Source organism: Arvicola amphibius, chromosome 7 (genome assembly GCF_903992535.2).
Source record: "Arvicola amphibius chromosome 7, mArvAmp1.2, whole genome shotgun sequence".
Taxonomy (NCBI): Eukaryota; Metazoa; Chordata; class Mammalia; order Rodentia; family Cricetidae; genus Arvicola; species Arvicola amphibius.
In genome coordinates this window covers 93,881,061-93,907,754 of record NC_052053.1, presented here as the reverse complement: position 1 = coordinate 93,907,754, position 26,694 = coordinate 93,881,061, and the positions used below count along the sequence as shown (strand labels likewise).

The following is a 26,694-nucleotide window of genomic DNA, read 5'->3' as shown; positions in this document are numbered from 1 at the left end:
GGTCTCTGAGATTCAGGACCCCTGATTGGCTGACATTGGTCTAGGGGTGTCCTGGTGAAGTGCTGGCAGGTGTTTCTATGTACAGTGCTTGAAATGCCAGGAATTTTCTTTGAATGGTCTGCTCTTGGGTATTGTCTCAGGGTAAACTATTGAGACTCCAGACTCCATTTAAATTTATTGATGGCCAGAGTCCCAGGTGATAATGGTTGGAAGAAACTTCCTTTGGATGACTTGCCCAGATTTAGCTTATCATAGCTGGCTCTCACATTCCCAGTAGGACTTTGGGCTGACTGAGTTAAATCAATTTATTTAACTTAAAAGAAGCGTCACTTTTACAAAAATTTCCTCTTTTCTACTAAGGATTACTGTAAGCCTCTCCATTATTTCAAGTTTAATCTTATTCCCAGGTATGATTCTGCAGTTTTCTTCATATGACTTCTACATTTTTCTGACTAGAAGTTATTCCTTCTTGTTATACGTTCCTGCTTCTAATGCGAATGGTTATCTTCCCCTTTTCCCCCCCACCCATTGAAATCTGCATCCGTAGAGCGATGGGATCGCTATCACTTCTTTCGGCTGTGAGACTCTATGGTTTCTCGGTTCCATGACAACGTTCTATTCCCGCCTACACTTTCCGAACCTGAAGGAAGGCGGCAACAGCGAGTCGCCAGGTCCAGGTCCCCTCTATCTGGCCTTTGTTCTCCTCTCGGTGCTACTGCGCAGGCGTAGTCGCCTCAGTACGGTCCCCGCCTTTCCGACCGCGGGCCTAGCACGGTAGCGCCGGCGCACTGGCGCGCCTCGTTCACACGCTCCGCGGCCTGTAGGCGCCGCGAGTTCCGGCTGTCCCCGTCACCGTCGCTGCTCCTGGAGGTCGGTTGCGACGAGTAACGGCGCCGGGACGAGCTCCGCGCCTTCGTTTCCGATATGTACCCGAACTGGGGCCGGTATGGCGGGAGCAACCACTATCCGCCGCCGCCGGTCCCGCTGCCGCCGCCGCCAGTGGCGCTTCCTGAGGCCTCGCCGGGGCCCGGGTACTCCGGTTCGACGGCCCCCGCGGCGGCCCCTTCCTCTTCGGGCTTCATGAGCTTCCGAGAGCAGCACTTGGCGCAGCTCCAGCAGCTGCAGCAGATGCACCAGGAACAAATGCAGTGCGTGCTCCAGCCCCACCACCTTCCTCCGCCCCCGCTGCCACCCCCTCCGGTGATGCCGGGGGGCGGCTACGGAGACTGGCAGCAGCCACCGCCACCGATGCCCCCGCCACCCGGACCAGTCCTCAGCTATCAGAAGCAGCAGCAGTACAAACACCAGATACTCCACCACCGAGATGGGCCTCCTGGTTTGGTTCCAATGGAGTTGGAGTCCCCTCCTGAATCCCCCCCTGTACCTCCAGGAGCCTACATGCCCCCGTCTCAGTCGTACATGCCTCCTCCACCTCAGCCGCCACCCTCGTACTACCCTCCTTCCTCCGCTCAGCCCTACCTGCCTTCCGCTCAGCCGTCCCCTTCACAGTCCCCACCTTCCCAACCCTATTTGGCGCCCACCCCTTCTTACTCTTCCTCTTCTTCCTCCTCGCAATCTTATTTGAGCCATTCACAGCCCTACTTACCCCCATCTCAGGCATCTCCTTCCCGCTCCTCCCTGGGTCATTCTAAACCCCAACTACTGCCACCACCGTCCGTCCCTTCTGGGAATAAGACCACTGTCCAGCAAGAGCCTTTGGAGAGTGGGGCCAAGAACAAGAATGCTGAACAGAAACCAGCTGCTTCTGAGCCAGATCCCTCTACAATGACTCCACAGGTAAGAACTCATCTGCTGGAGTAGAATCTTCCACTTAGGAGGCCTTGCTTGAGCAGGCCTTGGGGCTTTGACCAGCTAGCACCTACCCTAATTCCAACACACAACGACTAGCTCATTCATACCCCAAAAGAGCCCTTAAGAGTCAGGCCCGAAAGCCAGGTTTTTTTTTAACATACTGTGTATAAGTAAAAGAACAGTCAAGGTAAAACTAGACTTCTGAAGAGTGGTGGGTTGGCCCTTAATTTATCTCTCAGATGTATGCCTTGGTTTTCTTTGACCAGCATTCTAGATTTATCCCAAAGCGCTTTGCTTTAAAATTGCTTTTTAAACTAAGATTTTCATGGAAGAGGCAGTATAAAAAGGAATATTCTCAAAACTGGTGTTTAAATGCATATGAATAATGACCAGTTAATTTTTTAAAAATGATTTATTTTTATTTCATTTGCTTTGGTGTTTTGCCTGCTTGTATGTCTGTGTGAGGGTGTCAGATCTTGGAGTTATAGATGGTTGTTAGCTGCCATGAGGGTTCTGGGAATTGAACCCCAGCCCTCTGAAAGAGTAGTCAATGCTCTTAACTAGTGAGCTGTCTCTCTAGTCCCAGTTAATTTCTTAGAACAAACAAAACATGTAAGGGTCCAAAGAGAGCTGTCAGTTTCCAGAAGTGAGTTCTCAGCACATAAAGATGCAGTCTTGTCTTACTATGAGCGCCCCAGTTGATGGTGCAAGTTCATGTGGACTATGTAGGTCTCTAGATACTTGATCCTTTGAGGATCTGTTGGTATATTTTAGGAGTTGATTCATACATTACCAACTCTTGTTTTGTTTGTTTGGGTTTGGGTTTTTTGAGACAGGGTTTCTCTGTAGCTTTGGAGCCTGTCTTGGAACTCACTTTGTAGACCAGGCTGGCCTCGAACTCACAGAGATTGTCCTGTCTCTTCCTCCTGAATGCTGGGATTAAAGGTGTGAGCCACACTTCCCGATGATAAGTGTACATTATTCTAATTTTATAGTGGTTTGGTATTTAAGAGATATAAGTTCTGCCCAGGAGGCACTGATGGAACAGTAGGATGAGTGGTTTTACTATCTTACACCAAGTTTGTACAGGCTCATCAGGGTTGTTGCCTCCACATTGCCCCTCATAGGATAGAATTTCCACTTTCTTGCTAGATGCTGTGGCACATATCTGTAATCTTAGTACTTGGGATATTGAGACAGGAGGATGGCAAGTTTGAGGCCATCTGTGCTATATAATGAATTCTAGGCCAATCTGAGCTACATGGCTTCTTTTTTCTTTTTTTTTTTTCTTTTCTTTTTTTTTTTGGTTTTTCAAGACAGAGATTCTCTGTGGCTTTAGAGCCTGTCCTGGAACTAGCTCTTGTAGACCAGGCTGGCCTCGAACTCACAGAGATCCGTCTGCCTCTGCCTCCCGAGTGCTGGGATTAAAGGCGTGCGCCACCACCGCCCGGCTCTCTTTTTTCATCTATCCTTAGTTTTCCAGGGTTTTGTAGTCAAGCTCAGTTAATACAAACCAAACTATGACCTCAGTCTGATTTTTTTTTTTTCTGGCATGTAGAGAAACAAACGAGTTGTATATTCGGCTTGTTGTTGTTACTGTGCTGGGGATTGAACTCAGTGCCGTGGGTATGCTGGTCAAGTGCTCTATTCAGCTACACCTCCAGTTGTGGCCTTTTAAAAGAAAGATGTGCATATCAGAGTACCCTTAATGTGAGTACTCACTGTGAACACTGCTTTTGGTTCTCTGCCTTAATCTGAAATGAACTTCTTTCAATGATTTGAACATTCGGCACTCCTGATTCTTGCTGAGAGACGAAAGAAATGGAAGGGTGAAGTTTGAGGTCTGACTGTACACCAGGTAAACAAAGGTCTTACCTGTGACTGGGATAGAACTCATTTGATTGAGTGCTAGCTTAGCATTCCTGAAGCCCTGGTTTATATTGTTAGCATTGTATAAACTGGGTGTAGTAATCCAAACCTGAAATCCTAGCACTCAGGAGGTAAAGGCAAGAGGATCAGATGTTCTGGGCTTTCCAGGCTACATAGTAAGTTCAAAGCCACCCTGGGAAATCCTTAGTTTTCTTAACTCTCGAGTTATCCCAGTGTCCTTAACTTCTCGCTTTCCTTTATTGAATACTTTCAAGGCACATTTCAAAATTCAGTCTCTATAAGCCATGTGCTTTGGTTCAGTGTTTCAAATTGTAAGGCCTTTGCTGTGCTTATCTTAGTTCTCTGCATCAGTGCCGTGCATCCTGTAGACCCACTGTAAAGATTATTGAGTAAGTGTCAAGAGTTATCATTCTCTATGTAAGATTCTTGGTTCATGCTGGCTGGTGGTGATGCACACCTTTTAATCCCGGCACTCTGGAGGCAGAGGCGGGCAGATCTCTTAGGTTTTAGACCAGCCTGGTTTACACAGTGAGTTCTAGGACAGCCAAGGCTACACAGAGAAACTGTCTCAAAAAGCCAAAAAGGGGGTGGTGGTGGAGAAAGAGAGTGAGATACTTGGTTTATTGGGTTTATCAGGAGATAAAAGGAGTTTTGGGGAGTTAGTTGGAGTTCAAGGGACTTTTATTTAGGTCATTAGGGTTGCATGTTGTATGCTTTTACCTGCTGTCCCTAATTTTTTTTTGTTTGTTTTTGATTTTTGAGACAGGGTTTCTCTGTAGCTTTGGTGCCTGTCCTGGAACTAGCACTTGTAGACCAGGCTGGCCTTGAACTCACAGATCCCCCTGCTTCTGCCTCCCAAGTGCTGGGATTAAAGGCGTGCGCCATCGCCTCCTGGCTTTAATTTTTTTTTTTTTTTTATGGTGAAAGATTTAAACATTATGTAGAGAAAATATCACAAATACCCATCATTTTAAAAGGTGTTACAATTTTGATGTAGTCTTTAAAACATTTTAAAGCAAATCTTAGATTGCCATTTAATCGTCATCCCCCCCCCCCCATACTGTGATTAAGCCCTTAGGGCCTTGAGCATGCTAATTGCGTATTGTACTACAAAGCTACATCCTTCTCTCCAGTGTACCCATATTTTTTGTTTGGTTGTTGTTTTTGTTTGGTTTGTTTGTTTGTTTGTTTGTTTGTTTGAGACAGGGTTTCTCGTTGTAACTAACAGCCCTGGCTGTCCTGGGAATCTGCTTTATAGACCAGATTGGCCTCGAACTCATAGAAATCCAACTGCCTCTGCCTCTCAAGTCTGGGATTAAAGGCATGTGCCACCACTGCCCAGCAAAAACGTTTTTTTTTCTATTGCATTTTATTTATTGTGTATGTGTGTAGGGGTGGAGGGGTGCAAGTATGCTACTATGTCCATGTGGAGAGCAGAGGACCACTTGTGGGTGTCTGGCTCTCTGAAAGGTCTTCAGTCTGGGCAACAAGCGTCTTTCCCTGCCGAACCATCTTTCAGGCCTCAGGTACCTAGCTTTAAACAGAAAGAAAAAAGGGGGTGGAGGCAACCTTTCATTTCTTAAAAAATGAAACAGAGCCTCACTGTGTAGCCTTGACAGGCCTGGAACTTACTATGTATAGTAGACTAGGCTGGTCTCTGACTTAAAGAAATCTGTCTGCCTCTATTTACCTTAAAGGCATGCACCATCAGGCTGAGCCAAGATCTTTTTTAGGTTAAGCACATTATAAAAATGTAAGTCTTAAATGTCAGTCTTTTTATATCGTCTAACACTTAATCCCTTTAGATTTCCCTCTTGTCTCATTCTAGTAGAATTCAAAGGAATTCCTTATTAAAATTCTCCCAATTGTGTCAGTTATATATTGTTGATTTGTTCAAATTAAGATCCAAGGATAAATAAAAGATTCTTACTGTGTAGATTATGGTTTCTCAGACTCAAAACTATAAACATTTGGGACCTTTTTGTTGAGGGATGTTTGTCCTGTTCATTGCAGACTGGTTACTAATGTCTCTAACAATGGCCCACTAGATTCCAGTAGTAGTCTCCCAGTTCTGAGAGCCAGAAATGGTCTTAGATATTGCGAGATACATCACCATCATTTCTGGAGGGAAGAGCCACCCTTCTTTGAGGACTCCTGATCTAGATCAAAGTTTCCTATTTTATTTTACTTTATTTTTTTTACTGTATACCCCTGAATTTGATAAGAAATCTGTCATCCTCTAGATCATCCTACATTCTGAGTCTTCTGTTTTCTTTTTATAAATTAAATGTTAGCTTCAAAACACTAAGCTGAAGTTCAAGTTGTTATTTGCCAAGTGTAATGCGTAAGTGTTGCGTGGTCTGTATTTGTACCGACACGAGAGTGCTTGGTTGTCCCACTCTTCTGATGCTGAGCTTGGTCAGTGGGTTTGGATGGGGCAGTCTGGCCCCTCACTGTTAAACTTCTGTCAGTCTTTTTTTTTTTTTGGTTTTTCGAGACAGGGTTTCTCTGTGGCTTTGGAGCCTGTCCTGGAACTAGCTCTTGTAGACCAGGCTGGTCTCGAACTCACAGAGATCCGCCTGCCTCTGCCTCCCGAGTGCTGGGATTAAAGGCGTGCGCCACCACCGCCCGGCTAACTTCTGTCAGTCTTGCATCTAGTGTTTCATCGAGTGACTCACCCATTGATGTCTCTGCATAAGTCAATTATTTCATTGACATTTTCAGCAATGTGATTTTAAATTCCTTCTGCAATTTCTTCCTAATATGAAATTGTGTGAAGAAAACTTTGATTTGTGAGCTAGAGCTATCTATTAGAAATACAGTTAGTGTAGGGACAGATACTTAGCTGTTTTCCCATGTGATTTCTAATACTGGAGTAAAGCATTGATGTTTTAATAAAAGAATTAGCTTTTCTGTGTTTAATGGGTTGACTAGTTAAAGTGTATAGTAGTCTTTTTCATGAGTTGTGGCTTTATTTCTTTCATTTTCCACATGACTCATGTAAAGTGCTGACAGTGTAGTTTATAGAGGTAGCGTCTAGTGTGAAATCCTGTCAGTGCTAGAGATAAAATGGTGACCATGGTACTTGGTATCAGTGTGTTTTAATAATTAAGGAGAAATGCAGGATGCCATGGGATTAGGACGTGTAAAATAATTAGACTATTCTAATAAGAAACTAGAAAAGGTGAGGTTGGTGGCACGCCTTTAATCTTAGCGTTTGGGAGGTAGAGGTGGGTAGATCTCTAAATTCAAGTCTAATCTGGTCTACAAAGTGAGTTCCAGGACAGCTTGGGCTACTCAGAGATACCGTGTCTCAAAATCCCCCCCCCCCCAAAAAAAGAGTTTTAAATTATTGTTATTTTGATTTTTTTTTGTTTGTTTTTTGTTTTTTGTTTTTTGTTTTTCGAGACAGGGTTTCTCTGCAGCTTTTTTAGAGCCTGTCCTGGAACTAGCTCTTGTAGACCAGGCTGGCCTCGAACTCAGAGATCCACCTGCCTCTGCCTCCCGAGTGCTGGGATTAAAGGCGTGCGCCACCACCGCCCGGCTTATTTTGATTTTTTTTGAGGCAGTATCTCTTATAGCCCAAGTTGGTCTTGGTACGTGGCCAAGAATGATCCTGAACTCTAGATCCTTCTGTCTTCTTGAGAGTTGGGATTACAGGCGTGTACTAACACTCATACATGCTGCTGTATTCACAGTGGTTTGTATACATTGAACGTGAAGAACAGGTATCTTTTAGATGAGTGACCGTAGCTGTAGTTGGAAGCTCTAGCCTAGTTAAAGTGGCTACCTTTATAAAGTGATAATTACTTGGGCCTGGTGGCATACCCCATTCTCCTAGTAATCAAGAGCATCAGAGTTCAAGGCTAGTTTTTATAACAAGAGAGCATGAGACCCTGTCTCAAAAAAAAAGAATACACACACATATATTCATATATATACACATATATATATTCACATATATATTCATATATAAACAAAAAAGAATACACATATATTCATATATATTAATGAAACCTAGGTAGGCAGGAATTATCCAAAAACATGTTCAGTAAGGGTCTCTGACAGCACAGGTTCAAGATAATAGGCATGTAATGGGGGAAGCTCTTTGAAGATTTTATTTCAAAGGTGGTATTTAGTCACTGAGGGGATTTTATATAGGCAAGAGTGATACAATGATTATTTTTATGTTAGTGGTGCACAAACACACTAGGCAGTCACTGTACCACTGAACTGTACCTCCCATCCTCTTTTGGCATTTAGAACTTTTTAAAATTATTTTTATTTTATGTGTGTCTGTGTTTTGCCTGTGTCTCTATATCTGTGCATCACCTGTATGCCTGGCATCTGTGGAGCTAGAAGAGGGGATTAGATCTCCTATGCCTGGAGTTACAGATGGTTGTGATCCACCATGTGGGTGATAGGAGCTGAACCTGGTTCTCCTGCAAGAGCAGCCAGTGCTCTTAACCACTAAGTATCACTCTAGTCCTGAAATTTTAAAAACAGATTTATTTATTTTTGTTGTATGTGTATAAACGTTTTGCCTGCATTCCTGTGTACTACATACATGTCTTGCCTGCAGAGACCAGAAATGGATGTTGAATTCTTTGAAACTGGAGTTACCCACAGTTGTTACCATCATGTGGGTGCTGAAAAAACAAATCCAGGTCCTCTGAAGCTGCAACAAGTGCTCTTCTGAGCCATTATTTCAACCGTGGATTGGCGATTTTCAAAGTGTGCTCTGTTTTCAGTGTGGAGAGCAAAACTGAAAAGCAAAAGAATGATTTAGGGTAAATAGTTGTTATGTAATCCAGGAATTAGTAGTAGTAGTAGTAGTAGTAGTAGTTTGGATATGGATGGTTTTAGTGGAAATGAAAAGAATAGAAAGATTAAGACATGTTTAGCTGCTAGAATCCATCCAGCTGGAAATTACTCGAGTAGTCATAGCAAGGAAGAGACATCAAGGATTTGTGGGTTTAGGGGTGGGCCGCTGAGTGGTTAATAGTACCTCTAGGAAAGCCTAGAGGAGAATGGAGGAAAGGCTTACGGATGATGAAGAAAATATGAGTTAAGTTTTATGCATATTTAGTTTGAGGTCCTTGAGCATAAATTCCAAATGGAGATATTCATGTGGAAGTTAAATTCAGACATAGAGTTCAGAAGCAAATCTGGTGAATTAATAGTATAAAAATGGTATTCTAAGATATATTATAGATAAGCTCCTCAGGAGGAGTGTGTGTGCAGAGTAAGAATGGGGACTAGAGAACATTGTGGCTAGCCTCAGAATCACAATCCAAATAACCAGTGGAGAAAAGGTCAAATTGAGTGGATAAAAAATCAAGACAGAGCAGTGCTTTAGATTGTGAAGGAAACACACTTTCTGGAGCAGAGAGTGGCCAGGTGTGTTGAGTACTGCCAAGAGGTCAAGCAAGATAAAGATTTCTGGTTATCTTTACTCTACTGACTTGTAGATTGTTGTTGACCTTGGCAGGAGTAGTTTCATAGTGACTGAAGCCATATGGCACTGGTTTCAGGAGCGATGGAAAGTGAGGCTGGGCTGGTGAGGACAGTCGACTTTGAAGATGTTTGTAACCTTGGTGGGGGGAGCCAGAGAGAGTGAGGGCAGGGCCTGGAGAAAGTCATGAAGTAAAGGAGCATTTTTTAAAACTTTACCTGGTGACCTTAGTTCCTAAGGGAGAATGTGAATGTAATGATTTTAAAAATAGTCATTTTCAGTCAATTTCAAAAGCAGATGTCTGATTGAATATGCAGGGTTTTTCCCCATCTTAAGATCTGCACAGAGAATAGTCATTACTTCAGGTGTTGGTAATAACTTAGACAGGGATAGTAACAATATTACAATATGAATTTACAATATTATTCTGCACGCACACACAGACACAGACCCTCCTTGCAAAACCATTTTCCTTGGTTTTATTGTTCTGCCAGTAGCAGGTAGTCAGTAAGTGCTACCTGAATAAATCAGTGTCTTTATTAGTAACAATATTTGTGGCAGATAGTTCATTTTGTCTGGGATTCCTTCCTTCAGTCTCTTTGTTTTGAATGGTAGTGATGGTAGTGTGTATGTGCTTATATTCATGTGCTGTGGAAGCTAGCAGTTGGTGTTGGGTGTCGTCTTCAGGTTTCTACCACATATATAAAGGCTGAATCTCTTACTGAACCCAGAACTCTCTGGTTTGGCTAGTCTAGCTAGCTAGCTTGTTTGTTTTTCAAGTGCTGGGATTATAAGCGAGTTATCATGCTCATCTGCATTTACATGGGTGCTGGAAATCCAAATGCAGGCCCTGTGTTTCCACAATAAGTGCTTAACTTGCTGAACCATCTCTCCAACTCCCATTCAGTCTGTAAAAGGTAACATATGCTGTGATTGTCCTCCATCTGTAAGCCAATATCCCATAAGACATGAAATTATCTTATATTCTGGACATTCAGAAGAATTGGCTCCTCGTCTATTATTAGCAAGGCCAGACATGACTTTTTCCTTTTATTTTTTCTTTTTGTTTTTTCTTTCTTTTTGTTTTTTTTTTTTGAGACAGGGTTTCTCTGTAGCTTTGGAGTCTATCCTGGAACTATTTCTTGTAGACCAGGCTAGCCTCGAACTTACAAAGATCCACCTGCCTCTGCCTCCCAAGTGCTGGAATTAAAGGCATGCTCCACCACAGCCCGGCACTTCCTTTCTAAAAGAGAGATAATCACTCTTCTCTTGAGGTCACTGAGGACATTTCTGAGTGATGTCATTCTCATTCATTGTAGAACTTGAGAAACATGCTGAAACCTAATGGTAAAACTGATTAATTTTGTTTCTTGCTTATAGATTTTATAATAAATAGAAAATGACCTACAAAGCATACTATCAGTGAATCAACAAATACTTAAACCCTAACAAGGCTTACATACTGGATTGGATCTAAGATGAAGATGCGAAGCATAAGCAAAGGTTGGGTTCTTTATTAAAGAATCTGGACCTGTTTCATGGGCAGATGAGGACCTTCTTCCAGTACTATGTAAAAGCCAGTGTGGTAGACACCAGTCATCCCAGGAGATACTGAGGAGGCAGAAATAGGAAGATCCCAGGTTTGTTAGCCAGCCAGCCAGAGCTTAGCAGAATTGTCTTGCTCCAGGTTCAGTGAGAGACCCTGTTTCAAAAAATAAAATGGAGAAAGTCAGGTATTTAACATTAACTTCTGGCTAACACCCACCCACCCTCGGGGCAGGGAGTACAGGGATTATTTCTATAGATCTTCCTGTTTGTATCCACAACTTTTAATTTGTGAAAGAGTTGGCATCTTTGTATCCTTTAAGCACCTGTAACAGCCAGCACATATGGCAGCCCAGGCTCCAGTGCCAGTATCAGAAGACAGGCAAGAGTTTGAGGCCAATTTCTCTCAAATAAAAAATGAAGAGTGTTCTTGGTTTCAGTTGCTTTGCTTTTTCATCTTTGTCCTTTTTAAAAAATATTATTTTGCTGGGCAGTGGTGGCACACATCTTTAATCCCAGCATTTTGGAAGCAGAGGCAGGTGGATCTCAGTGAGTTTGAGGCCAGCCTGGTCTACAGAGTGAGTTCTATTACAGCCATAACTGTTACACAGAGAAACCCTGTTTCAACAACAACAACAAAAAAAATGAAAGAAAGAAAAAATATTTTATGTATATGGGTGTTTTGGGTACATAAATATCTGTGAACCATGTGGATGCCAGATGTTCATAGAAGCCAGAAGATAGTTTCAGAACCTTTGGAACTGGAGTTATAGATGATTATGGTCCACCACGTGTGTACTGAAAATCCAGATTTTTCTGGAAAAGTAACTAGTACTCTTAACTACTAGCACTGTCTCTAACTCTGCAATGTAGACCTGTCTAGTCTTACTGTAGCTCGAATTCTATTTGGTCTTAATAATAAAAAACTCAGCGTCAGATATAGGGGTTAATGCTGAAGATCAGAAAAGTGGAGCAGCCAGCTACCAGAGAGTTCTTGCCTGTACCAATGCTCAAACTGAAGAGGTGATCCTGTTCCCACGAATCCTCAGACTACATCTGAGCTTCTATCTCCTCCCACCTTATATTCTTCTCTCCACCCAGCCATATCTCTCCTGCCTCCACCTCCCTAGTGCTGGGATTAAAGGCACGTGTCCCAAGTACTGTGATCAAAGGTGTGAGCTCGTTGAGACTGGATCAATCTAGTGTAGCCCAGGGTAGCTTTAAACTCAACAGAGATCCATCTGCCTTTCCTCCTGAGTGCTGGAATTAAAGGTGTGTGCCACCACTGCCTGGCCTCTATGGCTAACTAGTGGCTTAGCTCTGCACTCTGATCTTTATGCAAACTTTGTTATATCACAAACAAAATATTACTATATTGAACTGGCTATTAAGCTTGAACATAATGACCTTGAACTTCTAACCTTTTAAGAAATCGAGTGTGTGTGTGTAGGAGGGAGGCTGCTTAGCCCCAAAATAATAACACAGAAACCATATTAATTAAATCACTGCTTGACCCATTAGCTCTAGCTTCTTATTAATATATAAGCTAACTCATATATTAATTTAACCCATCTCCATTAATCTGTGTATTGCCACGTGGCTGTGGCTTACCAGGTAAAGTTCCCGGTAAAGTTTCCAGCATCTGTCTCTAGTGGCTCCATGATTTCTCTCTGACTCCGCCTTTCTCCTCCCATGCTATAGGCCAAGCCACTTTCTTTATTCATTAACCTATAACAGCAACACATAGACAGAAGGACCTCCTACACCATGTGTCTGTCTGGATATAGGCACATGTACTGTGGTGCATGTGAAAGTTGAAAGACAATTTAGTAGAGCCAGTTCTCTACTGTTACATTCAACTTCCTGGGATCAAACTTAAGTAACTAGGCTTTAAGCACCTTTATCCTATTTGCTGTCTCATGACCTTCGTATCCTTCTGCCTCCACTTCCTGAGTGCCAAGATCATAGACATGTGCTACCCTCTTGGTTTTATTCCGTGCTGGGAATAGAACTCAGGACTTAAGCCTGTCCTGGAACTAGTTCTAGTAGATCAGGCTGGCCTTGAACTCATAGAGATCCACCTTCTGAGTGCTGGGGTTAAAGGCCTGCACACCACCACCAGGATGATATTTTTCTTAAAGTAATGGAGGAAATTGAATTCTTTTTTTCTGAGATGAGGATTCATGTAGCTTAAGCTGTTAATTTACTGTGTAGTGAAAATAAAGACATGTGGATCTCTGAGTTAAAGCCAGCCTGGTCTACATAGGAAGTTCAATGACAACCAGGGCTGCATGGTGAGACTCTGTTTCAAAGCAACCAAAAAAGAAAAAAATGATTCAATCTAGATAAACAAAGCTCAGAATTACAATAATAGATTGTATTAGGTTTTGTAAATTTTAATTGTATCTGAATTTTAAAATGAAGAAAGAATAAAGTGTAGTTTGAGGCTTATTTTCTTTTTCTAGACAGGGTTTCTTTGTGTAGCTTTGACTGTTCTGCAACTAGCTCTATAGACCAGGCTGGCCTCAAACTAACAGAGATCTCCCTGCCTCTGTCTCCTAAATGCTGGGATTAAAGGCATGCAGCAACATCTCTTCCCCCCCCCCCCCACCTACTCCCCCTCCCCGCTCCCATCACAGACTGAGTTGTATTTTTTTTCCTCTTGAAAAGGGGTCTCAATGTACCACAGAGTAAGTAGCCTGGAATTTAACATGTAGACCTGATTCCCTTCAAACTCACAGATCTTTCTGCTGCTGACTCCTAGGTGCTGGAATTAAAAGCTTGCACCACCACACCCTGCTAGATTGGATTTCAATCCTGTGTGCATATAAATATTTTTTTAAATATTTATTTATTTATTATGTATACAATATTCTGTCTGTGTGTATGCCTGCAGGTCAGAAGAGAGCACCAGACCCCATTACAGATGGCTGTAAGCCACCATGTGGTTGCTGGGAATTGAACTCAGGACCTTTGGAAGAGCAGGCAATGCTCTTAACCTCTTGAGCCATCTCTCCAGCCCTATAAATATTTTTTTTAAGATTTTATTTATTTATTATGTATACAACCGTCTGCCTCCATGTATGCCTGCAGGCCAGAAGAGGGCGCCAGATCTCATTACAGATGGTTGTGAGCCACCATGTGGTTGCTGGGAATTGAACTCAGGACCTCTGGAAGAACAGACAGTGCTCTTAACCACTGAGCCATCTCTCCAGCCCCGCATATAAATATTTTTAAATGTTTATTTTATTTATGATTTTTTTGAGACATGGTCTTTCTGTGTAGCGCTGGCTGTCCTGGAACTTGGTGTATACACCACCCAGCTGCCTCAGACTCAGGCCTTCCTCTGCCTCTAGAGGCCTGGGATTCAAGATGTGAGCCACCACTCTGGCTCTTGTCTACAGTTTTGTGACAAATTTTTACATCATTTTTAATCTTTTGATAAGCATATTTTAAGGCTTTATCAGTTTTTCTGGAGCCTATTTTTTAACCTTTGGTATGCAGATTGTGCCCTTTTTTTGAGACAGGATTTTACCATGTAACTCTAGCTTGCTTGATATTCAACATCTCTTTCGTAAAAATCTTTCTTATAATTATAGGGCAGATATGTAATAATGTAATCATAAAAGTATACAGTATAGTTCTTTAGTGTATATTTCAGGTTATGAAAAAAATTTTGAGACAAAGTCCCATCCATGTAACCCAGGTTAGCCTCTAACTGTCTGTGTAGGTGAGAATGACTTTGGGCTCCAGTCCTCCTGTTCTCTAGAGTGCTGGCATTACCATTTCGTACCACCACACACAATGTATTTTCATGACAACTTCTGTTTTTCCTTATGTAGCCTTGTGACCATGGGGAATTACATACTAAAATACTAGGATGTGGAAGATTTTCATTTGAATAGTGAATTTTTTTAAAAATTAATTTTAATTGTTATTACTTATTACGCAGTTAGTATTCTTTATGGGGGAGTATTGCTGGTCTTTAAAGTCACCACAAACAATTAATGAACATTGAACCTTTCTTCTAAGGAAAGTACAGATGAATCTGAGCTTCTCGTATTTTTCTCAACATATAACCATGTATACGTGTTTTTCCTTTAAAGACACTTTATTTTGAGCCAGGTGGTAGTGGTGCACGCCTTTAATTCCAGTACTTGAGAGGCAGAGGCAGGTGGATCTCTGTGAGTTCAAGGCCAACCTTGGCATGAGTTCCAGGACAGACTCCAACTCTACAGAAAAACCCTATGGGGGCGGGGGACAAGGGGAGACACTTTATTTTGTAGCTATTGTTGATTCATTAGCTTTCAGCTCTTGGTAAACAGAGTAATGCTTCATGAATAAGATTTATGGTACATACATTTTCTTTCTAAGGGCAGTTACAGAACCTTAGGAATGCTGGACAGCACTTCCACATTGTGCAGGAGAGCTTTGTACTTTCATTTATTTCTTTTTGTTTCTTGGTTGGTTTTTCGAGACAGGGTCTTACTGCAGAACAGGCTGGGCTTGTCTATCTGCCAACACTCCTGAATAATGGGGGAGGGCATTTTAACTGTAAAAATAACTAACAAAAATTTGTTGGAATTTGTGGTACTAACTACATTGTGGAAAAGACCTGGTAGCCAGAGGCAGGATACCATCTTGTTCAACCTCAGCTGGGAATACCCCTGTCAGGCCACGCAGGTTTTTCACTGTTACTCTGTTTATAAATGACTGGGAAAGCTTATCGAGTATTGTTATTGAGGTTAGAAATACATTTTAGCAGATCAGAAGATTCACATATACAGAATCTTCAAATACCAAGAATTGACTTTTTGCCCCTGTTTCTGTGTGTATGTGTGTGCATGCAGAGACACATGGAGGCAAAGAATTGATCGATATTGAGGTACTTTTTTTTTTGAGACAGGTTCATTCACTGAGCCTAGAGCTGGGAATTTTCATTACATTGATTTGCCAGTGAGCTTCCAGGTATCCTCCTGGCTCTGCCTACCAGCAGTGAGGTTATAGTCCAGCACTACAGTGCCTGCCTTTTTCGTGGTTTCTAGGAACCCAAACTCAGGTCTTTATAAACTATCACCCCAACCTCTTCTCTCTCTGTTTTTATTTGTTTTGTTTGATAGGCTGGCCTCATACTCACCTCAGGGTGGCCTCTTGCCTCTTCCTTGCTGAGTTCTGGGATAGCAGGTATGTTCTACCGTACTCATCTATTTTCTAACTTTTCTTCTCCATGCTGAAGTTCTTTTTGTACTTTTAAAAAATAAAAGATGAAGTCGGACGGTGGTGGCGCATGCCTTGCACTCGGGAGGCAGAGGCAGGTGGATCTCTGTGAGTTTGAGTCCAGCCTGGTCTACAGAGCGAGTTCCAGGACAGCCTCCAAAGCTACAGAGAAACCCTGTCTCAAAAAAAAAAAAAAAAGATGAGCCTCCCCCTCCCCTCTTCTTTTCTCTTCTCTTCCCCCCTCCACCCCCCCCCCCCCCCCCGAGACAGGGTAGCTTTGGAGTCTGTCCTGGAACTTGCTCTGTAGACCAGAATACCCTCAGACTCACAGAGATCCTCCTGCTTCAACCTCCCAAGTACTGGGATTAAAGGCATGTACCACCACCACCCAGCTCTTCCCTTCTTTTCAAGATAGGGTCTTAACTATGTAGTTCTGGCTAGCCCCAAACTTGCACACATGAACCTGACAGAACCCTTCAGTTCCTGGTATTTAAGGTGTATGTCAGTACATCCAGCCTCAGAAGAATTGTTGTTTTTTTTGTTGTTGTTGTTTTTGGCCTTTTGTTTTGTTTAGTTTTTTTTTTGCTTTATTTTGTTTTGTTTTTGTTTTAGGTTTATTTATTTTATTTGATATTTATCAGTGATATGCCTAGGTGTACATATTTGTACCATGTGTGTGTTTGGTGCCAAGGGAGTTCAGACTAGGGCATCAGATCCCCTGGAACTGGAGTCTTATGGTTCTGAGAACTGAACCTAGTCCTTGGAGGCTCAAGCCTCCAGAAACATGCTTGTTGTTGTTGTTTTTAAGTGTGTGCTAGCTGGGTGCAGTAGCAGGCCTATAATCAGTTTCTCAGGAGTCTGTGGCTGGGTTGGGCTGAGATGGGAATATGCTGTGGGGAGCTCCTTCTGCTCCTTCAGCCAGTAGTCTTAAAGATACCAATCCACTTGGGCGTGGTCTCTTTTGCTTTAAAAAGCAGTGGTAGCCCTGCACTCTCTCTCTCTCTCTCTCTCTCTCTCTCGCTCTCTCTCTCTCTCTCTCTCTCTCTCTCTCTCTCGCTCTCTCGCTCTCTCGCTCTCGCTCCCGGCTCCTCTTCCAACTACTAGACTCTGTTCCTGGTCGCGCAGAGGGCTGTTGTCTAGGACAGTGATCTGTAAATTTTCATCTTAAATAAATGATCCTTTCATTAATCATAATTCCAAACTGGGATTGTTTTGTGACTTACATCTACAGAATGTCATGAGTTCTAGACCTGTTGGGGCTACAGACCAAGTTCAAAAACCAATCTGGACAATTTACTGGGAGTCTGTCTAAAAGAGCAAGAGGAGATCTGGTTCTGTAGCTTAGTGGTAGAACACTTGCCTGCCCTATATGAAACCCTAGGCTCAGTACTTAGCATTCGAGGGAAAAAGACCAGAATCATGCTCAACTATGACGTATGGGTTAATTGATAATTAAATTTATAAATTTTGGGGAAGAACTTAAAGTTTTCTCCATCTATTTAACTTTCCTTTTTCAGTCCAGCTTTGTTTTCCTATTAGATATATGAACACATATAAATGTAGCTCTGTCAACACCACATGCAGAGATCTGTGATTATTAATTAACATTCTTTAAAATGAGCCAGAGAGGGATGACTCAGCAGGGAAGGTGCTTGTTGCCAAGCTTGATGACCTCAGTTGGATCCCCTAGGACCCACATGGCAGGAGAGAACCATCTCCTGAAAGTTGTCCTCTGATTTCTACACACTGTGGCAAGCTTGTGCCCACAATACACAAACATGGAATAAATAAAATAAAAATTCTTACAGATGGCTTGTATTGTAGGAACAGCAGCAATATTGGTATCGACAGCATCTACTTAGTTTGCAGCAGAGGACAAAAGTACATTTTCCAGGACACAAAAAGGGTCCTGTCACAGCAAAGGATCCACCAGAAACCATAAAAGAAGATGCTCCAGTGCCTGCTGCCAGTCAGATGTCAGAGCCTCTTTCAGCTGAAGAGCCCCCATTACCACCTCCAAATGAAGAAGCACCACCTCCGCTTCCACCTGAGGAAACCCAGGTGATTATGTAGTATTTATTTGGTCATCTAAGTTTTGTTTGATTTGTTTATGAACACTTTTGTCATAAGTTGGACATAATATGTTATGTGTTTAGGTACCTATAAAATTCCTCTTCTAAAGTCATCAGATGTCAGCTAATAAGGTTTAGCAGAGGGATTTTGGGGAGTTGACTGAAAGTGAAGAATTAGATACTGTTTTGAATGGAGTTTCTCAACACAAAAGAAAGATGTCCAGATGTATTTATAATTATAGCACAGGGCAGTAGTTTAGATCTGTAGCTTTTAGGGTCAACTCCCCAAACACTGCCACTTACAGTGGTGACCCTGATAGGTAAGCTAATCACTGCCGTTTAATGGTGGTGACTTTGGACAGGATAGCTAATCATTCCGTACTAATTTACTCATTTGCAGAATGCATATATTCAGGTAGTAGTAGCTGTCTTAAAGTTGTTGAAGCATTAACAGTGACCATCTTTGGCACATAAAGCGTAGTGACTGTGGTGTGGAGAGTGCCCAAGTTAGGTCAAATACTGTTCTCCCAACTTTACTGAGCTACATTTAACTTTCACTTTTCTGGTGAAATGTGACAGAAAGAAAGAAAGGGAGAAAGGGAAGAAGGAGGGTTCTCTTATAGGTTGAAAGATGCTATATAATTGTAGATTCACTTCCTATTGGGGAAATGGTTGGTCCTGTTTAAAAAGAATAAAATTATTATTCTAGTAAAGATTGTGGCATAGGGCTTTGTGTTTTGTCTAAATATATTTTCGCAGTCAACCTAAGTTGTAGGGATTCTAGACTTGATTTAGTTGCTATTTTATGACTTAGAAAAATTTTTGTTTTCTTTTACCTTTAGTCTGAAGACCCAGAAGAGGATGCTAGGTTAAAGCAGTTGCAGGCTGCAGCAGCACACTGGCAACAGCACCAGCAGCATCGAGTTGGCTTTCAGTATCAGGGAATAATGCAGAAGCATACTCAGTTACAGCAGATCCTACAGCAGTACCAGCAAGTCATCCAGCATTCACCACATATACAGGTGAGTATTTCTAAAATAAGCAGGTAGGAAGCGTCCCAAGAATGAGGAAAGGATTTGTTACACCCAAAAGAGATTTGAGTATGAAAAACTGAAGATAAATTAGTATTGACAGATAGATGCTTCATATTGTTGAGGGTATGGGAAAAGGTGGTTGTGATGCAATCTCTTGAGGAGGAAGGGTTTGATAGAATGTATCTCTTAGAGTACTGTTGCTGAGACATTTAAGACTTGTTTTTATATAACTGGAAGCTAATTTGATGTCTAAAAAACGGAGAAGCATATAACTCACCAAAAGGCCCTAGGCAGTCATCTCCCTCCCTCCCTCCCTCCCTCCCTCCCTCCCTTCCTCTCCCTCCCTCCCTCCCTCCCTCCCTCTCCCTCCCTCCCTCTCCCTCTCCCTTCCTCCCTCCCCCCCTCCCCCCCTCCCTCCCTCCCTCCCCCTCTCTCTCTCTCTCTCTCTCTCTCTCTCTCTCTCTCTCTCTCTCTCTCTCCCCTGCACGCACACACACACCCTAAGCAGTATACTATAAGTGATAAAGTGACTTAGGTAATTTGTCTTATACATTTGAGGTATAATCTTGTGTCTATGTTATAGTAATGGATTTTCGACCTCTTTTCTTTCAAATTCTTAAAACGATCCTTAGTCCTTAGTAACGTTAAAATCTTAAAATATACTCAATTGCTAAGATAGCGATTTGCCTTAGGGTTCATTTGGGTTTTCTAGTTGTGAGATACTGTTTAAATAGCTCAAGGGAAGAAGAATAGTCATTACTGAAAGGATCTAGCAATTTTTATCTTCCCCTTGGAAATATTTTTTTTTTTAATTTCCTAAAGTTTTGTGTACTCTTGATTCATTAATGTTGTAAGCTAGGACTGATTTTTACATGGCTGTCTTGAAAGAATTTTTGTCCTTTTTGTAGACCATGTCTCTAGATGTGCAGCTGCGACATTATGAGATGCAGCAGCAGCAGTTTCAGCATCTCTACCAAGAGTGGGAGCGAGAGTTTCAGCTGTGGGAGGAACAGCTCCATTCCTATCCTCATAAAGATCAGCTTCAGGAGTATGAGAAGCAGTGGAAAACATGGCAAGGACATATGAAAGCCATTCAGACTTACCTCCAGGAGAAAGTCAATTCATTTCAGAATTTGAAGAACCAGTATCTGGGGAACATGTCAATGCCACCTCCGTTTGGCCCATATTCTCAGATGCCTCCACCTCTACCGACAATGCCCCCTCCAGTATTACCTCCATCCTTGCCACCACCAGTGATGCCCCCTGCTCTGCCTACTACTGTACCACCACCTGGCATGCCCCCACCTGTAATGCCACCTTCTCTACCAACCTCTGTGCCCCCACCTGGGATGCCTCCACCTCTTTCTTCAGCGGGGCCACCGCCAGTCCTCCCCCCACCTTCCCTCTCTTCTGCAGGGCCACCACCAGTTCTCCCCCCACCATCTCTCTCTTCTGGGGCACCTCCACCTGTTCTGCCCCTCCCACCGTTAAATTCAGCGACACCTCCTCCAGGAATGCCTCCCCCTGGAGTTCCTCAAGGGATGCCTCCTCAGTTAACAGCAGCCCCAGTTCCACCAGCCTCCAGTTCCCAAAGCTCACAGGTCCCAGAAAATCCTCAACAAGCACTGCTTTCCACACCTATGTCTTTTGGTTCAAACCCACCTTCAGCTTATCACCCTCCACCTCAGTCAGAACAAGTGAATTCCAAACCTCTGAACAAGGCATTCGGTTCCTTTTCATCAGAGCAAGGACTTGGCGAATCTCCAGCTGCTCCATCTCAATCTGTCACTACTGCTAAGGACATGCCCGTGAGGTCAGGCGGACCACTTCCAGATTCTCCTAGAAGCGGTTTCTTGGAAGGTCCAAAAGGTCCCAGGTAAGTCAGCTTTCTTATTTTACATAAAATTATATAAGCTGTAATGGAATCAAAAGACTAATCTGAACAATTTTTGTGTTTCCTTTATATTTTTATATACACAGCATATTTACAGTAAAAATGTTAGTATTTGCTAATTCAGCGTGATGTAATTTAGAAAAGATTTTATGTCCCTGATTCTTTGATGTGTAACTACTTTTATCTTAGCTGTGGCCAGAACAGTCAAGAATGAATATATTTTAAGCATAATGCTGATCACTTCTTACTGACTTTCAGCTTTGAAAATATATTGTAAGCTAGGTATAGTGGTGTACTCTAATCCCAGCACTTGGGAAGTAGAGGCAGGAGAATTAGGAGTTCAGGGCTATCCTGAACTATATAATAAGTCAAGCCCAGGCCCAGGCCCTCTATGATACACTGCCTCATAAAACAGAAAGGAAAAGAGAGATAAAGAATGAGTTTTGTTTTTTGTCTACTTGACAAATAACTATTTGCTAGATTAGCATAAGGGTAAATATAGGACTTCTTAGAAAACCATTTGTTCTGCAAATGCCAAGTTCCTGATTTTTTTATTTTTAAAATTTAAACTTATTTATTTATTTATTTATTTATTTATTTATTTATTTTTGACATGGAGTTTCTCTGTGTAGTCCTGGCTGTCCTGGAGTTCACTCTGTAGATCAGGCTGGCTTTGAACTCAAGCTCACCTGCCTCTGTGTCCTCAGTGCTGGAGTAAGGGCTTGTGTTGCCTGTCAGCTTCCTGCTTTGTACTCACAGCAATTAACAGAACAAAAGTTACAAAATCCCTGCTACCCCTCTCTCGTTCCCTAAACGTAGAACCTTACATCCTCTATATTTTCTTAATTTGGGAGATGTCTGTCTTTTCTTTAGACCACATACATAGTTAGACAAGAAAAAAAAATGGTTGCTGTTTTGTTTTCCTTAAAAAGCATTAAATTCAGCAGGGCATGGTGGTGCATACCTGTAATCCTAGTCTTCAAGAGCTAAGCCGTGAGATTGTTAAAGGTTCCTGCTGCTAGGTCTGATGGCCTGAGTTCTAGCCCTAAGGTCCACATGGTAAACAGAGAGAACTGACTGCTGCGGAATTGTTCTCTGACCTCCATATGGACAGAGGTGTTTGAGCACCACATATATACAGAGCGTAACTTAAAAAACAAGAGGTGGCTGGGGTAGGGGGATCATATGCCTGGGCCACATAGTGGGGCAAGCTTGGTCTACATGTCAAGTCTCTCTCAAAACAAACATGTTAAATCTATGCTTCCTGGAACTTCTTATGTTGAACAGTCTGACTTTGAACTCAAGAGATCCATTCGCCTCTGTTTCCCAAGTTCTAGGATTAAAGGTGTGTTCCACCACATCCATCTGGAAAAATATTTTAATCAGGTTTTTTTTCCTCAGACAGAAGTTATAGTAGAAATGCATATCATACTTGTTATACCAAATATATAATATAGAAAATTGTGTATAATTTAATTCAATTACTGAGAGATTTAAAATATCATAAATATAAGATTATACTGAATGTTTATAATTTGCCTTTTTTTTTTCTTTGGGGTTTTTCTCTGTAGCTTTGAAGCCTGTCCTGGAACTTACTCTGTTGACTAGGTTGGCCTCCAACTTACAGAGTTATGCTTGTCTTCGCCTATCTCTGCCTCCCAACTGCTGGGATTAAAGGCGTTTGCAGCTATAATTTGCTTTTTGCTACTTATATGTGTATTACTTAGTTTTTGGTTTTGGTGTCAATAGATTAAGGCCATCTTAAATTAAAGCCTTACTTTAATATTTAAAAAAAGAAAAACCTGTGGTCTTGGTATGTAGCTCAGTTGGTGAAATGCTTCCCTCGCCTTTTTAAAGCCCTAGATTCGTTCCCCAGCAGCTTATTAACTCTGAGTATGGTGGTACACACTTGCTATCCCAGCCTTTGAGAGGTGGAAGTAGGAGGATTAAGACAGTAGAGCTAGTCCTTGGCTATAGAGTAAGTTTGAAGACAGCCTGGGCTACATGAGACCTTGTCTCAAAAGAAAACAGAAAATGTTTTTTTGAGTTTGTTCCTCAATTTAAAATTCTGAAACTAACATGAACAAAATTCCATCCAAAATTGAAACTAAGAAAAAGTTACGTATAATTAACATGAATTCCTCTATGTGCTGTGTAGCCATGTTAGAAACTTTATATCCGTTTTGTCTTAGGGACTCTTTCTTGTAAATAACCTGAAGGTAGGGGAGTCATTTCACATCACCCTTACCACCTGGAGCTGAAGGTAGGGGAGTCATTTCACATCACCCTTACCACCTGGAGCTGCGGAGGTTGTGAGAAGCTAAGTGAGAATTGCATGACTGGAAGAATAGAGCCAAGCGCTATGCTGAATGCCGCCATTCAGACTCATGCTGCTCATGACTACGTTTATTTGCAGTATAACTCATCTTGTTGACTTGAACTCATGTCTGTCTCCTGGGTTGAGCGTTCCTTTTAGCAGACAGAGAAGTGTACTCTTAGCACCTCATGTGTTTCAAGCTCCCATGATTCCTTTCATGTTTTCTTTCTTGCCTACCAAATAGGACCTATTTTAATTTTTCATACTTCAGAGATATAATTAATAATCTTAGTGCTAGAAATTTAGGAATTATCTATTGTAGTTCTGCTGTGATAGGTCTTGTACACATCATCTTTATGATATAAATCATCTCTCAGTGATTTCATGACTAAGTAGGTGGAAAATGCTGAGATTTGGGGTCATTTTAAGTGAATTACCAGGATCAGTGAGAAGATGTTCAGTGGTAAATGTGCAGTGTGCTTGCCACCAAACGTGATGACAGAGTGTGATCCCCAGAACCTACGTAGTATAAGAAAGAGCTGATTCCCACAGGTTGATCTTGACCTCCACATGCATGCTGTGACTGCATGTACCTGCACAGGTCTACACAGCACAAATAAATGATAAGATCTATGAAAATATTTAAAAAGTAAATAAGTTGTCTCAGAGCATTACTCTAATTGAGATGAGATTAGAATCCACAGCCTTCTGATCCACTTTTAAGTCCATTGTATTTTCTTTATGGCAAGAAGTTGATGGATTGTAATTGAATATTGGCATGTTAATAATAGGACATTGACATATAAAACCCTGAGAGTGTTTTAGAAAGGTTTTTAGCCATTTAATTTAAATATGTTTCCATAATGTCTACCAGCTGGTTCTAGATCTGCCTCTGTTGAGCAACACAGAATGGATTATCTTACTCCTTTTCTACAGCGCATTTCTGCAGATACTGAACACTTTCTTATCGTACCTGTTCTGCTCTTGCAGACATATAAACTCAAATTATTTGCACAATTATTGGTTTTGGTTTTAGCCTTTTCCTGATTTTTTTTTTAAGGGCCAGTGATGTTAGGCTCCTTTAGAATAAACACTTACTTAGGGCCTGAAGGATCATGTGCCTATTTACAACCTAATTCTACATATTGTGTACATACATTTTAAAAATATTTATTTGCATTTAATGTATTTTATTTATACTTATATGCATGTTACATGCATACAGGTATCCAAGGATGCCAGAAGAAGGCATTAGATTCCCTGAGGCTGGAGTTCTAAGTGGGTGCTGAGAATCAGATTCTGTTCCTCTTACCAGAGCAGCAAGTGCTCTTAACTACGAAATTATCTCTTTAGCCCCTAATTACTTATTTTAATTGTTTTTGTTGTGTTTGTTTGACTGGTTTTTGGTTACTCAGTTGTATTGACTTGCTTTGAACTACACATCAGTTTTTCTTATTAGGTGTTTACATTTGTATTAAGTTCAGTGTCTCATCGTGAATATGTGTAGTTGTTTTGTTTTCCAAAGACTTTACACTTAACTCTTAGCATTTGATCTGTTTGGGTTTGAGCAACCATTTTAGTCTGCCAAAATCTTGGTCAGTGTTGCTTGTGTTACTCTACATATATACAGTTTTATCAACTGCAACTTGATTTCTTTTTTTGATTAGTTTAGTTTGATGTGTTTCATCTCTTGAGACAGATGTGGGGTCTTGCTACTTAGCTCTTGCTGATGTGGAATTCATTACATAGCCCAGAGTAGTTGCAAACTCTTGATCCTCCTGCATCAGTCTCCTGAGGGCTAAGGTCATAGGCATGCATCAACATGCTGCAACTCCCTTCTTTCTTTTCTCTTTTGGTTTTTCGAGACAGGGTTTCCATGTGGCTTTGGAGCCTGTCCTGGAACTAGCTCTTGTAGACCAGGCTGTTCTTGAACTCACAGAAATCCGCCTGCCTCTGCCTCCCGAGTGCTGGGATTAAAGGCGTGTGCCACCACCACCTGGCCAGTTTTTTCAATAATGACACTTTCTATTGAAAGTGAATGTAGAAAAGTACCAGGTTATTATACACTGCTCTGTGAACTTTCACAAAGACATGTTGATGTCATCACTACTCAGATCAAGTAAAAATGACTAGTTTTTAAGTCGTCCTCCTCAGTGGTCAAGAGCCTTTGTTGTTCTTGAAGAGGACCTGGCTTTGAACTTGTATGGTGGTTCACAAACATCTTAACTAATTTTAGGGGATCCAGAGACCACTTCTGACTTCTGTGGTCACAAAGCATGCACATAGTATCTAATAAATATAATTTTTAAAAAGTCCTCATCCCCCTTCTCAGTCATTTTCCCCTCAGCCCAAAAATGACCACTGTACTGTCTTTTTAACCACAGGTTACCTATTTTGAGCTTTATTGTTAATGGGATCATATTTTATGTACTCCTTTGACTATGGTGTCTTCCGTTTGATATTCTGTTGTAAGTTTGTGTCATTTGTAACATTCTCCTTTCTGGGGAATAGCCCATTAATATGATTTTACCATAATCTGTTTATTCTAATTCAGTTATGATTAAAAATGCTGAAACTTGTCTTCTTATTGCATTTATTAGTCTGTTTTATTTCTGTATGCATGTGTACTTGCTGCAGCCAACTGTGAAAGTCAGGACAACCTGCGGGAGTTGGTTCTCCTTCCACGATAGGCCCAAGGATGGCACTCAGGTCTTGAGGTTTGGCAGCAGGCGCCTTTACCCACTGGGCCATCTCGCTGGCCTGCAGCATGTCGTTTGGTGCTGTATATATAAATCTTGACATGGGCCTGAATGCCTGTGTATGATTTTGTTTAGCTATTTTTTATGTGTAGGTTGTAATCATGCTGTATGTACTTTTTGAGTTTGTCATTTTCACTTGACATGTTACTGTCAGACTCATCCGTGTTGTTTGTGTGTTGAGGTATTTGTTTATTCTTGTTCCTATACAATTTTCCATTGTGTGGATATGCTACACTTAAAGGATTGGAGTTGTTTGATCATGGGTCTTCTGGTCTGAATATGCTCTACAGTGGTAGATAAGATGTGGTTTCAGTTTATCTTTTCACTGATATTATTTCAGAGTTTGTTGTTTTGTTATTATTTTTTAACCTCCTTGGCAACTCTTAGTATTGTTAAACTTTCAAAATGTAAGTTGCCTTGGTGGATGGTTAATGTTATTGTGGTAATAGTTGGAATTTTTGCACTTCTTGATACCTGGTAAAGTTATACTGTTTTCCATTTGATTATTAGTGGACTACATTTCCTCTTGTATGAGATGCTGATTCGAGGGTTTTTTCATTAGAATATGTATTTTATTTCTTACTGATTTATAGAAATTTGTAATATATTCTAGAACCAGTTCATGTTCCACTATTGTAGGTTTCTTAGTCTATACTTTAACCACCCGTTATAGCAGAAAATGTGTTATTGTTGATCATC

The 26,694-nt window shown here is 41.5% G+C and overlaps 1 protein-coding gene across 2 annotated transcripts in view; it reads left to right on the top strand.

Annotated features, from left to right (window-relative positions):
- The first annotated feature begins 770 nt into the window (after positions 1–770).
- The window catches only part of Ylpm1 (YLP motif containing 1), a 75,887-nt gene continuing 49,963 nt past the window's right edge, over positions 771–26,694 (top strand). For both annotated transcript variants that reach the window (XM_038337716.2, XM_038337715.2), the window contains exons 1-4: positions 771–1,797; positions 17,744–17,980; positions 18,834–19,013; positions 19,934–20,901. In XM_038337716.2, coding sequence (XP_038193644.1) covers positions 925–1,797; positions 17,744–17,980; positions 18,834–19,013; positions 19,934–20,901 — 2,258 coding nt within the window. In that variant the 5' untranslated portion in view covers positions 771–924. The remainder of the gene's footprint in view (positions 1,798–17,743; positions 17,981–18,833; positions 19,014–19,933; positions 20,902–26,694) is intronic.